This window comes from Podarcis muralis, chromosome 5, assembly GCF_964188315.1.
Source record: "Podarcis muralis chromosome 5, rPodMur119.hap1.1, whole genome shotgun sequence".
In the NCBI taxonomy this organism is placed as follows: domain Eukaryota; kingdom Metazoa; phylum Chordata; class Lepidosauria; order Squamata; family Lacertidae; genus Podarcis; species Podarcis muralis.
In genome coordinates, this window is record NC_135659.1 from 60,828,467 (window position 1) to 60,842,254 (window position 13,788).

Here is a 13,788-nt window from a genome sequence, read left to right on the forward strand (position 1 = left end):
ATGAATCATTTTGGAGGCCTGTGCTTTGCAACCTCCTGCATGGGTAGCTTTAAAGCTTTCAACCTCTTGTCCCCCTTCCCACAGATTCCAGGCCGTTTGCTCCCAGCATTAAAGCCAAGTTTCCTTCTGACACTTATGCTCTGGCCGGGCAGCTGGTGGCTTTGGAGTGCTTTGCCTTTGGGAAGTGAGTACTTGTGTCAATTGCATTTAGTCTCTTGCTGGTGACAGCAGAAAAGTTGCAGGCCAACATAGTTATGAGTTGAATATTGTAGACTCTGTTCTGAGGAACCAAGAATGCAGAAGAGGAAGGAAAAAGAGAGCTGCTGTTTTAAATATCAGAGAAACTCTGTCCTGAAGAAAGTTTGAGGATCATAGATTCTTAGCCTGCATTATCTGGAACATAACCAAGCAAACATTTGATGAAGCCCTATTCCCCATCTATTTTACTCCTTTGCCCTGTTTGCGAGTGAGGTTTTTAATAATCTGAAATATTTAATAATCCTTTAGATGACTTTGGGGTGTTGGTCATTAAACGTTGACTAGTTTGAGCTAGGACCCACCCAGGAGTGGCTGGTGTGGTGATGTGGAGTCAGCCTCCCAGCACTGGTGATGCTGCCACTTACCTGGGTAGTACAGGGCAGCAGCGAAGTCAGGGCTGCCTGGGTACACAGATGGAGCCAACCAGGTGCTGCCAGTGCACCTGGGTGGCCCTGCCCCATCCAGGTAAGCAGCATTGATTCTGGTGTCAAGAGGAAGGCACCATAGCACTGCCCACCCCACCAAAATAGTGCATAGGCTGCTCCTGAACTCGCCAGAATCTGTTTTTAATGTTATGTATTTGCCTTCAAATGGATGGTATAATAAATAAGAGTGTCTCTGAGCATGTGCAAAGACCACGCCAAACTGAGAATCGCAGGTGGGTAGGTGGTAGTGATTTTTTTCCCCCATCAAGAGGATATGATGTGTAAGAAGACTTGAATGCCAACAGAACTCTTGTTTCTGTAAATTAAGGTGTGGGTTGTGAGAGACAATGATAGTTTACTAACAGGTCAATGAGAAAAGCTTGGCTAGTTTAAAAAATGGAAGACATAAGGCTCACAATGAGGAAAGGGAAATAATTGAATTGCACTGGATTCCACTGTTTGTTGCTGTTGCATTGATCCCGAAGTCTGAAGTGCCCTTTTACAGAGGTTTATTTATAATCTAGCCCTGTCCCTCGAATAAAATGGCGGAAGTTGGATGGTAGCCAGTCCTCTGAGTGGATCACAACGGAGCCCCTTCTACAGTTTAAGGAGATTGGCTTTGAAGATGAAGGCACTTATGAGTGTGAAGCTGAAAATGCCCAAGGAAAAGACACCTATCGGGGCCGCATCATCATCCAAGGTAAAGCACTCCTGGGGGTTCCTTCACAAGTATCTTATCCTTTTATTATATTTCTATCCCGCCCATCCTTAGAATGCTTGGGGCAGCATAGTTGGAGCTCCCAGCAATTCCCTGACAGGCAGCCCTCAGCTCTTCATCTTTCCTAGTACATTGATCCAAATGAAAAGAGAGCTGGAGGTCCCTCTTGAACCTTTCTCTGTGCTTTTCATATTTCCCAAATAGTGCACAGGGTGGGTGGAAACCTAAAGCATAACGATGAAATAAGGGATCCCTAAGGATGGAATAATCTGCAGAATCTAGGTCTGAGATGGGTTGTGCAAATCTGTGAACCTCCAAGTTACATGTTTTCCCCATATATTTTTTTAATCAATGTTTTGGAAATGAAATGTGGGTTGTTAGGGGTCGCACATTGTAATAAATTCCCACCACAACTTGAGCATCATGAATCTCACACTGCTTCCTGTCTGAAGTGCATACGTCCCATTCTCTTCTTGTTCTTTTTATAGCTCAGCCAGAATGGCTGAAGGTCATCTCAGACAAAGAGGCTGACATCGGAGCAGACCTTCGCTGGAGTTGTGCTGCAGCTGGCAAGCCAAGGCCTACCGTCAAATGGCTACGGAACGGGCAGCCCTTAACCTCTCAGGTAGCCCATCTGTCACTGGCACTGTGGTTACCTTTTGTAGGTGGGGTGCAAAATAGAAATGCCACATAAAAACGCAATAATAAATGTGAAACCTGTTTAAACAATGGGAGCAAAGGAAACCACAGTTGAAAGTACAAAGCAGGCTATCTGCCACTAACTAACTAATAGAAAACTTAGGAGCTGCCATACTAAGGTCAAGAGAAATGATTGAGCATTCTTAGGGCCATGATTCAGAGATCTGTCCTGCATTCAAAAAGTCTGTTGTTCAATCCCCAGCATCTCCAGGTCAGGCTGGGAAAGTCTCCCGTCCTAGACAGCAACGACTAGTCAATGTAGACAGTGCTGAGCTAGGTAGACCAGTGGACCCTCCCTACAGTCCTGTGTTCAGCCACCTGTTGTCAGTTCTGTAAACTCAAGCCAGTAGCTACCTGGAAACAACCTCAAATGCTCATTTCTCCTGGTTATGTTCTTAGGCCCAAACTAGATGTGACATTATGAATGCCGCTAACAGTTGTATGATTTTAAAAGTAAGTAGCTGTGGGGAAGACTGATCTGGGTCAGAACTGTGTAGGAGGAGGGGAGGATTTTATTTTGGTTCTTGCACCAAAGGGATGTTTTTCCTAGCTGCACGTAGCAGCTGTGCAGGGTAGTCTGGATTTGGACCGCAGCCAAGGCAAAGGGTTAAATGCCCCTTTGGGGTCCCAGTCCAAATCTCGTCCCCCAGCATTTGCTATATGTTTTCCTTTAAAATAATCACACAATTGTTAATTGGATGAATAATGTCACAATTTGGTTTTGCTCACATTCCGTACTATCTTCCCATTAATCACAGTCGGTATTAACTTAGCAAGAATTAGTGGTACTCAAGATGTGAATGAGCTATAACTGGGTAATAAGCAAACATGTTAATTTGGATTGTTAGGAGATATTTTATCTGAAGGGCTTTTGATGCAAAGGCAGAAAGCTTAAAGAATAAGGATTAAGCCAAAGTTGTACTAAAGCCGAGAGACTTACATGAAAGGGTAGTGGACTTTGGAGTTCACATATTAGCTAACATTGTGTGACTTTTCCAAGAGCAGATCAGAAAACAAAGGAAGGGCTTTAAATACAGAAATCCTTGTTACCCTTCAGAGAAATACATGATAAAAATACAGAGCAAGCTATGTACCATTAGCCTATTTAGTGGCAGTGAAAGCAGCAAAGAAGGCATGGGAACCACATTTGACATCCAGCAGAGCTTTTCCAGGTAGTATGGGGCCTTTTATGGTTTGGTTCAACGGAGGTGGTAGAACTGACAGTAGCTCACTGTGATTTTTTTTGCAAAGCATTTTGAGAATAAAATTGCTTGATCTTGCCAAGACTTTGACTCTACTGTTACAGCAGATTAATCTCTAAAGGTGTCCAGAGCACTGTCTAGCCCTGTTATGTTGGATAAGTTTCAGTTAGTAAGGCTGGATGTGGACAAGTACTTGGATTGGTCTGGGTGACCACTTGCACTCTGGACCCTTGCCCCTCTTGGCAGGTAAAAACTAGCAAGGAGGAGGAGGATAGCTGGAAGGGCCAGGGAGGTGATTAATGCCTCCATGCGAGAGGGAATAGTAAAAAGGCAAGGGTAAAAAGCTGTGGTAAAACCTCTCTTCAAGAAACTCTATGTGGATTTGGAAAACCTAAGTAATTGCCATTCAGTTTCCAATCTCCCCTTCTTGGGCAAGGTTCCTGAGCAGGTGGTCATGGACCAGATCCAGGTGCTCTTGGAGGAAACTGATTTTCTAGACCCATATCAACTGGGGCTTAGGTCCAGTTTTGGCTCAGAAACTGATTTGGTTGCCTTGTATGATGGCCTCTGTTGTGTCATAAATCCTTCCTTTTGCTACACCAGTGTGCCACACTTTTGATCTTCAACAAAGAGGATTGCAACCTGGCTGCTTTTAAGTTGGAATTGATAGAGCTGCACCTTAATGTACAAATAGCAAAACAAAAAAACAACCTGGGGTGACCTTTGTAAGAACAGAAGTACACATGCTCCTGAATGTCTCTTTCTGCTCCTTTTCCACAGCATAATCGTATATTTGTCTCAGAAGTAGGTTCCATTGAATTTAGTGGGGACTTCTTCCCAGATACATGACTCACATTGTTGTACACATGGGAGAGACCCCAGTTGCTTCAAAATGCATTAAGAACTTGAGCCTTAACTTTTGCCTCAAAAACTGTTGTGTGTGTTTTTTTGTTTGTTTCCCCCATAGTCGTTTTGTTCTTATTTGCCACTTCTAAATTGTCTGACTGGAACCCCTCAGCTACTGGATACAGTGGTGCCTCGCAAGACGAAAAGAATCCATTCCGCGAGTCTCTTCGTCTTGTGGTTTTTTCGTCTTGCGAAGCAAGCCCATAGGAAATCCGTTTTGCGAAGCACCTCCAAAACGGAAAACCCTTTCCCCTTCTTTGTAAGTCTACTTACAAAAACATTGTAAACATTTTTGAATGCTGAGGACATTGAAAATGAAATGAAGGGGTTCTAGTGATTAAGACAAATAAGAATATGAAGGGAGGGATAAGGATAAAACTGAATAATGAATGATCTTGCTAAACTAATTTATAAAGTGGAATACAAGAAAGGAAGGCGGGTGGAAGTAAGGAAAATAAGGTTTTGAAGGATATTAACCTGAGAGAGAGTTCTTTTTTTCTATGTTAAATTTTGTTTTTTATGTTTTCTCTTTGTTTTTTCCTGTATTTTGATGTTTGTTGTTTGTTGTTTATTGTGATTATTTTTGATTTTTGTTGTTATGTTAAATCTTTTTTTGTAAAATTTATTAAAATATTAATAAAAAACAAAAACAAAACAGAAAACCCTTTCGTCTAGCGGGTTTTCCATCTTGCGAGGCATTCGTCTTGCGGGGCACCACTGTATTTTTGATCTGCATTGCAATGCTAGGATCTTTAAATTATAAACTGATGTCTTTCTGAGGAGAAATTGGTTGGAGAGATTTCTGGGCACAAAAGCGTGGGCCACATATAAATATTGGGGTCAGGCATTCAATGGAGTGAATCTGCCGAGAACATGGCGTATTCATTTGCATTGTTCTGTTTTTCAAGACAATATGTCCAGCTCTGGGTGAGCAAAATATCAAACAATAGCTTTTTAAACTGGACAGATATCCTTAGAGATGACGTCTGCTGTGCTTCAGTTGTTGCACTGTTTCTGTATACCAAAGTTGGTCTGTATCTATAGACAACTTTCCAAAGGCTGTATACCAATGGAAGGCAGGGCCAGAGGCAAAAGTTGACAGAGATGTTAATGTCTCTTACCTGTGTTTGGTAGGCTGAATTCCAGCAAAGAAAAAGGCAGAGTTTTCTATACATAAACTCATTACAACAAATACACATCTCTCCATTCAAACAAGAGGTACAATCACCTTTCAATGAAACTTTCCATTCAGGACAACCTGATGAGGAACAGTGAGGGGTCATGGCCTTGGAGACAGACCATGGCCTAAAGAGACTCCCTGGGGCAGAAAGAAAGCCCAAAGGACCACATTTGGAGGGCCCATAGGCCAGAGGCTAACCATGCCCTCTAGGCATATGCACAGAGACACGTGAGTGGCAGCAGGCACAGAATAGGGCAAATGTGTTGAACAGCACAACCGTGTCACTACTGAGAAGGGGTAATGTGATGTTCTCTACTGAAACTCACTTCTGTGTATATAGCACTTGCATTTCATGCTCTGTGTTGTGATCTAACCACCTAATCTACTTGTTTGCACAGAATCGCATTGAAGTGAATAGTGGGGATTTGAGGATTTTAAAGTTAACAATGGAGGACTCTGGGATGTACCAGTGTGTAGGAGAGAACAAGCATGGCAGCATTTATGCAAGTGCTGAATTGGCTGTGCAAGGTACGTTCTGGATTTCTGTGGATTGTCTGGGCAATACCAATATGCTTTAGAAAGGGGGTTATTTCTCCAGAAGTGAGCCCTGTGTGTTGAATGGGACTTGTTCACTAGTATTAATGCTTGGATTTTAATCTTAAATATTGGCAGATTCCCTGTCTAAAAAGCAGTAAGATAATGGACTGGCCTAATACTTTGCCATATTGCTTCATGGTGAATTTCATTTTTAACATTTTATTTTCTTTAGTCCTGGAGGACTGCTGTTAACAGATTGTATTCTAGCAGTTTTAGTGGCAAGAAAAATCTAAGAAACCTCAAATGGTTTTAATTTGAAATGTCAACATCTGCTTAGGTTATGAGGCAATACAGTATTTACGGCCAATCTCAGTTGGTTTTTCTCAAAGATCAAGGCACTGTCGCAGCCAAGACAGAAATATGCCTACATGCATAGTGAAACTAGCAGACTTTTTCACCCATATTGGTATGTGAATTCAGTCTGATGTAAGATGAATAGAGGTGAATTAAACTTCTCTAATTAGCCACAACATTTTCCCCTATATTGTTTTTTAACACTATAGATTTTATTAACTGCGTGTATTTCTGGCTCATTTGCTTTGACAGGACTGAACAGAAACAGGCAGCTGCCCTTTTAGACATTGAACACACATTTCAATCAGTTTCAAATTCAATGACTTCTGGGGTTTTGAGTTTTGAAGTTCTGACCTTGAAATTACTCTTGGAATCAGTAATCTTTCTGTTCAAAATTTAAGATGTAGCTATTTTGAAGTATTAATCAAGCTTAGGTTTTGACATTTTATTCTTCAAAGTGTTCAATTTCAGACTTTTTGGGCTTCAGAGATCTGAACTTGCAGCATGCTGATTTTCACAGTGTAAAACACGATCACATTTGCATTTTGTTAAATGAATTGGAGGTTTGCGTAGTTAAATTTGTCTCACTTGGACTAAACACTGAGCCACCTCACTGTTACAACATTACTTTAGGTGTCCAAGTAACAAACAGGCAACTTTATTTAACAGAAGCCATGATATATGTTATCATGTTACTTTTGCACTATTATAGAATATACAGGAAGCTCGCCTTTACCATTCCCAGGGCTCAGCATTCGTAAAACCTACTTAATCATTTTATTTTCCCCTTTAGCCTTTGCTCCAGATTTTCGGCTAAACCCTGTGAGGCGACTAATACCAGCAGCTCGAGGCGGAGAAATCATTATCCACTGCCAGCCAAGAGCTGCACCAAAGGCCATTATACTCTGGACCAAAGGGACTGAGCTTCTGAGCAATAGCTCCAGGTATGAGGACCCTTAAGCTAGTTCCTAGCTAAGACTAAGTAGCTTTGAACATGCAGTCCCTTCTCAGTGCAATTATCCTGCTGGCTTCTGGTTAGCTTAAATTTATTGTGTGGAACTGATCCCATGTGTGTTTACTTGGAAGGGTGTCCCAGTGTGTTCAGTGGGGTAAGTCTCCTTAGGAGTGATCCTTCAGAAGCAGCATCTTCTTGCGTGGTGGCTCTGCTCTAAGCCCCTTGAATCGTTTTTTTTGGGGGGCAGTGATATCTGTTGTCCAAATGGCAGCTTGACGGAAAAGCATGACTTGTGCAGGAATGTGAGAGGTTTTTATTCAGCACTTCAGTAGTACTAGGCTGCTTGGATTTTGGAGCACCACCTACATTTACTATGAAAATCTAGCAAGCAAGAAGCAGTGTTGAAACTGCGAAGGAGTGTCCTCCCTGCCACACAAGATGATTTCCCAGATGGTTAATAATAAGAGTTAATAATAGAAGAGTGGTAGGCAGTTGCCAATCCTTACACAGCTTGTACAGAGAACAGTATCCTGAAAGGATTTGCACAGTGATAATGTAAGCTTGAATCACATCACCTTCAGGCAGCTTGAGGCAGAAAAATGGCAATATCCTTTAAATAAGTGTATTTCATACGTGGGAGTATTCAGCTTTGCATGTATATCTTGTCCAGTTATTTAAGAGTAAGGACATGTATTTCTTTTTGGTGAAAGTTAATCATAGCTACTGTTGGCTATCCTAGCCTGCTGATTTAAAACTTCCAAAAGTAACTAGAGTTGCTTGTTTGCTTGTAAAATAACATAGTTATCCAGTTGTTTGCTGCACCTTTAACTGCAGCCTGCATATGAGACCCACCTCCACCTTTTGAATCATCTTTCTGCTATCAGGTGACCAGATGTAAATAACCCCTAACAGGGGGCAGGACTTAGGATCCCCTTTTCTCCCAGTAACCCTTTCTCCTTTATCTCTTAAAACAAAACTAAACAGAGCTGCCACGCTATCGCTGCAGCCCAGTGGCAGCTCAGTCTTTCTTTGGAAGGCCAATGTTATACGACGTATTATTTCCAATACCTTTTGGCTGAGGCATTTGACGGAATTCATCACTGCCTTCATGCTACATGTCCCGTGACAGGCAAGCGGGTCTGTGGTTGGCTGAATTATTCTCTCACTTTCTCCTGATGGGCTCTTCTTCCGCTGCAGCATCACCATCACTCCAGATGGCACCTTGATCATTCGGAATATTAGCAAGTTAGATGAGGGCAAATACACCTGCTTCGCAGAGAATTTCATGGGCAAAGCAAACAGCACAGGAGTTCTCTCAGTTCGAGGTAAGGGCATTTTATTGCCACTGGGACCAAATGTAATAATGCAGGGATTCTTAAGCTTCCTACCCCCAGGGCCTACTCAAGGAGGCTGAAAATTACTGAGGCCACAGTCACAAAATTCTCTTATTTCTCCCATAACAGGTCTCCTCAGTTATCCCCTTCCTTTCTATTTGCAGTTTGTGGTGTTGTGGTTGTTGTTAAATATTATATTATCTTATTTTCTCATTTCCTTCAGCACCTCCTCTGGCACTTTCCCCTCAGAAGAGGGAGCCCTTCCCTCTCTCCCACTAGCCTCAGACTTCTCTCTCTCCCACCATGCAAGGAATCATTGAGGCTGACTTTAGACCAACGGAAAAGCTAGGGGTAGGGTAGGCAAGTGAGGAAACACTGGGCAAGCTGTGGCACTGAGGCCATGTGGCGAGTCCTTGCATGCTGTTTGAGAAACACTGCAATAATGGAAAGGTCAACAATACATTTTGCCATCATGTCTGCCCTGCAAGTACTACAGCAAGAGAAGAGTGTATTGCTAGTTCACTGAAGTAATTAAAGTGAGCTTTCCTTCCTTTCCAGCCACATTAAGCACACAGTAAAAGATACAACTGGTTCAAGACGACAGTGTTGTAGCCCTTCTCACTGATTCTTTGGGGATGGCAGAACCATAACCGAGGTGCTCTGGGTTTTCCTAGTTTATAGTTATTTTTTTCACCAGCAAATCTGCATTCAGAGACAGATGTCATTACCTTTTTCTGTGCCCGTGTTATGTTAATGAAAACTGATATGCACAAACAACTATTGACAACTAACCATCGTCTCACCTGCTTGTTCTGCAGATGCCACTAAAATCACCCTCGCACCATCCAGTGCTGACATTAATGTAGGTGAAAATATTACCCTTCAATGCCGTGCCTCTCATGACCCAACAATGGACCTCACCTTTACTTGGTTCCTGGATGACTTTCTCATTGACTTTGTCAAGTCCGAAGGCCACTACAAGCGAGCTAGTACAGTGAGTACTGCAAATCCCATGATGCCCTATATTTTCCAGAAAGGTGGTCACAATTCAAGGAGAACCAATTACCCTTCTACCTTTTCATTGGGATGTCCTCTGATTTATCTCATCATTTGCCCACTTCTAAGATGCTGCCTAATTTTCTGCTGCCTTTCTCCTCTTTTAAACTTGCATGCCGCAAGTTCTCAGCTTGGTTCTGACATTATTCCTATTGATTCTTCTATCATAGAAAGAGAACATTGGAGACCTTTTGATCTTGAATGCTCAGCTGAAACATGCTGGTCGATATACTTGCACAGCTCAGACAGTGGTGGACAGTGCTTCTGAGTCAGCATTGCTGGTTGTAAGAGGTAATTTTTCCTGTCCCGCCACCCCACAATTTTTGCAGTGACAAGTCCAAACAAGTTGCTTCCTGCCTGCACTTGCTCCTGCTCCCACTCCCAGAAAGACAACCAACTTATATTCTCCACAAAACAGGATAAGAGCTGAATATTTATCTTGCCACCCAACTCACCCACTGGTCAAGCTACAGAGTAAAGTTGGCTCTATCTAGTAAGCCTGATGCCCTCCAGATGTTTTAGGCTACAATACCCATCATTGAAGGTAGTCCAAAGTAGTTAGAGGGTTGCCAAAGGCTGATCTCATAGTAAGGGCTGCCCAGTTACATTTCATACAAATATACACATTCACATATAGAATTGCATTCTAAAGCAAAAGAGAGAGATGGAACCTTTTTCTAACAAGGTGGGAAGATTTACTTCATGCAAATCCAGAATTGTGGTGTGTTACTACAAATCCTTCAGCGTGGGCTGTGTGATGACAGCCTTACATTTCTCTTTATATAGGAAGATACTGAGGATCAGGGAAAGCCTTGGTAAAGAGGTGTGTCTTCAATTGGTGGCAAAAACACCACATGATTGGTGCTCACCTAATCTCCATGGGAAGTCCATTCCATATGGCAGGTGCCACAATGGAGAAGTCCTTCCTCTGCACTGCCCCCCTAATAGGTCCTGGTACAGTCAGGATGGCTCCATCTGCAGACTTCAATCTGTACAGGAGAAGATGTAGCTCTGAGTTGTTCATGGCTTTATGTAGGGAAATGGACATCTTAAATCTGGCTCATGAACTAAACAGCAGCAAGCGCAGCTCCTTTAGCACAGGCATTATGTGCACACGTATCATGAAGCAAGATTCCTCTCTCTTAATGTTCTTCTAAGTGGTTCTGGGATGTCATTATGTGTGTTGTTCTTCGCTTTATGGTAGGTCCTCCAGGGCCACCTGGCGGGTTGGTTGTGAGGGACATCAAGGACACCACTGTGCAGCTGAGCTGGAGCCGAGGCTTTGATAACCACAGCCCCATTGCCAAATATGTCATCCAGGCCCGCACTCCACTCTTCTCCAAGTGGAAGCAAGTGCGCACCAGTAAGTGTCTTGAGGGCAGTGGCCCACACGGAACAGGCTTCAGTAGGAGGCTTCGCTGTTATTCCTTTAGCACTGCTTGCTCTATTTGTTCTATTCTCGTGCTTTTGGGTTATAGATCCTGCAAATATTGAAGGTAATGCAGAGACGGCCCAAGTGGCCAACCTCATACCATGGATGGATTATGAATTTCGAGTACTGGCCAGCAACATCCTTGGAGTGGGAGAACCCAGTGTGCCTTCTACCAAGATCCGCACCAAAGAAGCTGGTGAGTGATGCAGGGTAGGGTCTTCTCGGTGGTGATGCAGGGTAGGGTATTCTCTCTGGTGGGCCTTGTGGTTATGAAACTCCCTCCCTGTAAAGCTGTAGCTCTTCCCCCACCTGATCAGCATTTTGGTGTCATCTGAAACTGCCTTCTTACAAAATTGCTTCGCTCACCTGCTGTACTTATCTATCTTAGTGATATTTTATTCTGAAACAGATTTTAACTCTAATTTTTGTGCCTGTATTTTTGTTGTATGCTGTCCTGAGCTCCTTTGGGAGGAAAGGTGGGGTAAAAATGTAATAAGGTATTTTCCAAAGCCAGAAGAAGAAGAAGAAGTTGCTGTCGTTTCACTGCATGGTGCTATCAGAATTCTTATAATGATGGAATGACTCACAGAAATTATTTTGACCCAGTGGTTGTCACAATCAATTGCTGCTTCAGCTTGTGAACTTGTAAGATACATGACCTTCACATTTTCATGAGCACTAGAACATCTGATTTAAAAACTCCACAAAGTTTTTGCGGTGATTTATTGGGCCTTCTTTTTTAAGTGCATGCATTTTTGGACTTCCTTAGACTTTCCAAAGTGATGTCCTTTAAATATTTTTTTTTAATTGACACTCATATTTCACAGGTGAAAGTTCAGTGGAACAATCTACCTGAATCTCTGCTTCAATATACCTTCTTTATGATGTAGTTGATTGATTCTAATTATTGAAACGGTGCTTTTCTTCAGTATTGCTTGACTTTTGTTTTCCGATTTAACATGTCATCTTCTGTCTCTCTTTGGGGGGATCACTCCAGCCCCTACTGTTGCACCATCTGGGCTCAATGGAGGAGGAGGAGCACCTGGAGAACTCATCATCAACTGGGCGGTAAGCCAGCCACACAAAAGTGGGCAATTTCATTGCTGACAGCTCTCTGTTTTTCTTTGCATTTCTTCTGGGGAGTAGGCAAAATAATCACTGTGTGTTACATGCAAAAGCATATTTGTTGTTCAGGAGCACAAACACATGGAAATAGTAGGGGTTGACAAAGACTGTAGCTTTCTTTGGTTACAGCTTACCAGAGTTTGTCATAGCATTGGGCAGGGATCCTGTCATCAGGCAGTCCACCTGCTGGCTGATGTTGCCCCCCAGTCCATGTCCTAGGGCACATGTGCCACATGTGGCACCTCCACTGCTGGAAGGATCCCACTGCCTTCCAGGCCACTTCTGGTGCCAGCTCACCATTTGCCATGCTATTATGCAGATAAAGTAGTTAATAAGGAAGTTCAATTTGCACGTGTTTGTAAAATAAATCTATAAATCGAGAGTAATATAGGCTTTTGTTTTCTATAAAAAAAGATCCCTATTTGATCTATAATAATAGTAGTAGTAGTAGTTCGCTCAGGGTGGCTAACATCATAAAACTAAGACAGTATACAAAGAGCATAAGAACATAAAAACAGGCAATCAATTAATTAAAATACATCTTAAAATTAGTTCAGAGCAAATTAAAATCTGGACAGATGGCAGTCCATGGGTAAAATTGAGAGTGGTTAATATTCTCCAGGGCCAGCTGTTACCACTGATCTTATAAAGAACCTGTGAGCGGGCTAGGAGGCCTCTTTAATGCTTGTTCTTATACAGAAAAAAAAGAATCAGACTGAACCCCGACCAAAGGCCTGGCGGAACTGCTCCGACTTGCAGTCAAATCCCGCAAATCCTTTAAAGAAGGATCCAGGATTATTTCCATGTGAATAGTACTTTTCTTTTCTTTAAATAATTTTTATTAATTTTCCATTTAAACATATATAGTCATATCATTGTTACCCACTTAACTTATTTGGCTCTTTAGAGCCTACTGACTTCTTTCCCTCCCACTTCTTGGCTTTCAAAAGTAACCTTTATATCACAGCATATTATATATCTTCCAATTCTAATATAACTCATTACAAAACACCTCAAAATTTAAATTAGAAAAGTAAAAAAATTATCATTACAAGTCTTCAGATAACTTTACTAAGTACTTCTGGTTTCTAGGAAGGATACTTGACTTTAAAGTGCGCTACCCGAGTCCAGGTTTTACCTCCTTTTTGTTCTCTTCCTCGTTTGACCAGCTGGCATGTCACTGTTGTATGCATAAATCTGTATAAAGCATGTCATGTGAATATGAAATCTGGATCCAGACCAATGTTGTGGAGTCTTTGTGTTTTGTTTCCCCCCTCAACTGGTCCCAACCTGCATTTCAGCCAATGCAACGGGAGTACCAAAATGGAGATGGCTTTGGATATAGGCTCTCTTTTCGCAAAGAAGGCACTCAGGTGTGGAAGACAGCAAGCGTGCCCCATGCGGAATCCCTACATTATGTTTATCGCAATGAGAGCATCGCACCCTATACTCCCTTTGAAGTGAAGATCAAGGCCTTCAACAGGAAGGGGGAGGGGCCAGAGAGCCTGGTGTCCATTGTGCATTCTGCGGAGGAAGGTAGGCTGGGATCATAAGAGTGAATTGCATACTTCCGAGTATTGCTTAGGCTCAGTTCAATTTCCACCTGA

General features: G+C 42.4%; 1 protein-coding gene across 3 annotated transcripts in view; it reads left to right on the forward strand.

Moving 5' to 3' along the window:
- The window catches only part of CNTN2 (contactin 2), a 68,197-nt gene that overhangs the window by 41,598 nt on the left and 12,811 nt on the right, over nucleotides 1–13,788 (forward strand). For all 3 annotated transcript variants that reach the window (XM_028734299.2, XM_028734296.2, XM_028734297.2), the window contains exons 7-18: nucleotides 85–184; nucleotides 1,208–1,383; nucleotides 1,890–2,026; nucleotides 5,787–5,916; nucleotides 7,073–7,223; nucleotides 8,432–8,559; nucleotides 9,387–9,562; nucleotides 9,795–9,915; nucleotides 10,829–10,987; nucleotides 11,103–11,252; nucleotides 12,054–12,124; nucleotides 13,483–13,717. In XM_028734299.2, coding sequence (XP_028590132.2) covers nucleotides 85–184; nucleotides 1,208–1,383; nucleotides 1,890–2,026; nucleotides 5,787–5,916; nucleotides 7,073–7,223; nucleotides 8,432–8,559; nucleotides 9,387–9,562; nucleotides 9,795–9,915; nucleotides 10,829–10,987; nucleotides 11,103–11,252; nucleotides 12,054–12,124; nucleotides 13,483–13,717 — 1,734 coding nt within the window. The remainder of the gene's footprint in view (nucleotides 1–84; nucleotides 185–1,207; nucleotides 1,384–1,889; nucleotides 2,027–5,786; nucleotides 5,917–7,072; nucleotides 7,224–8,431; nucleotides 8,560–9,386; nucleotides 9,563–9,794; nucleotides 9,916–10,828; nucleotides 10,988–11,102; nucleotides 11,253–12,053; nucleotides 12,125–13,482; nucleotides 13,718–13,788) is intronic.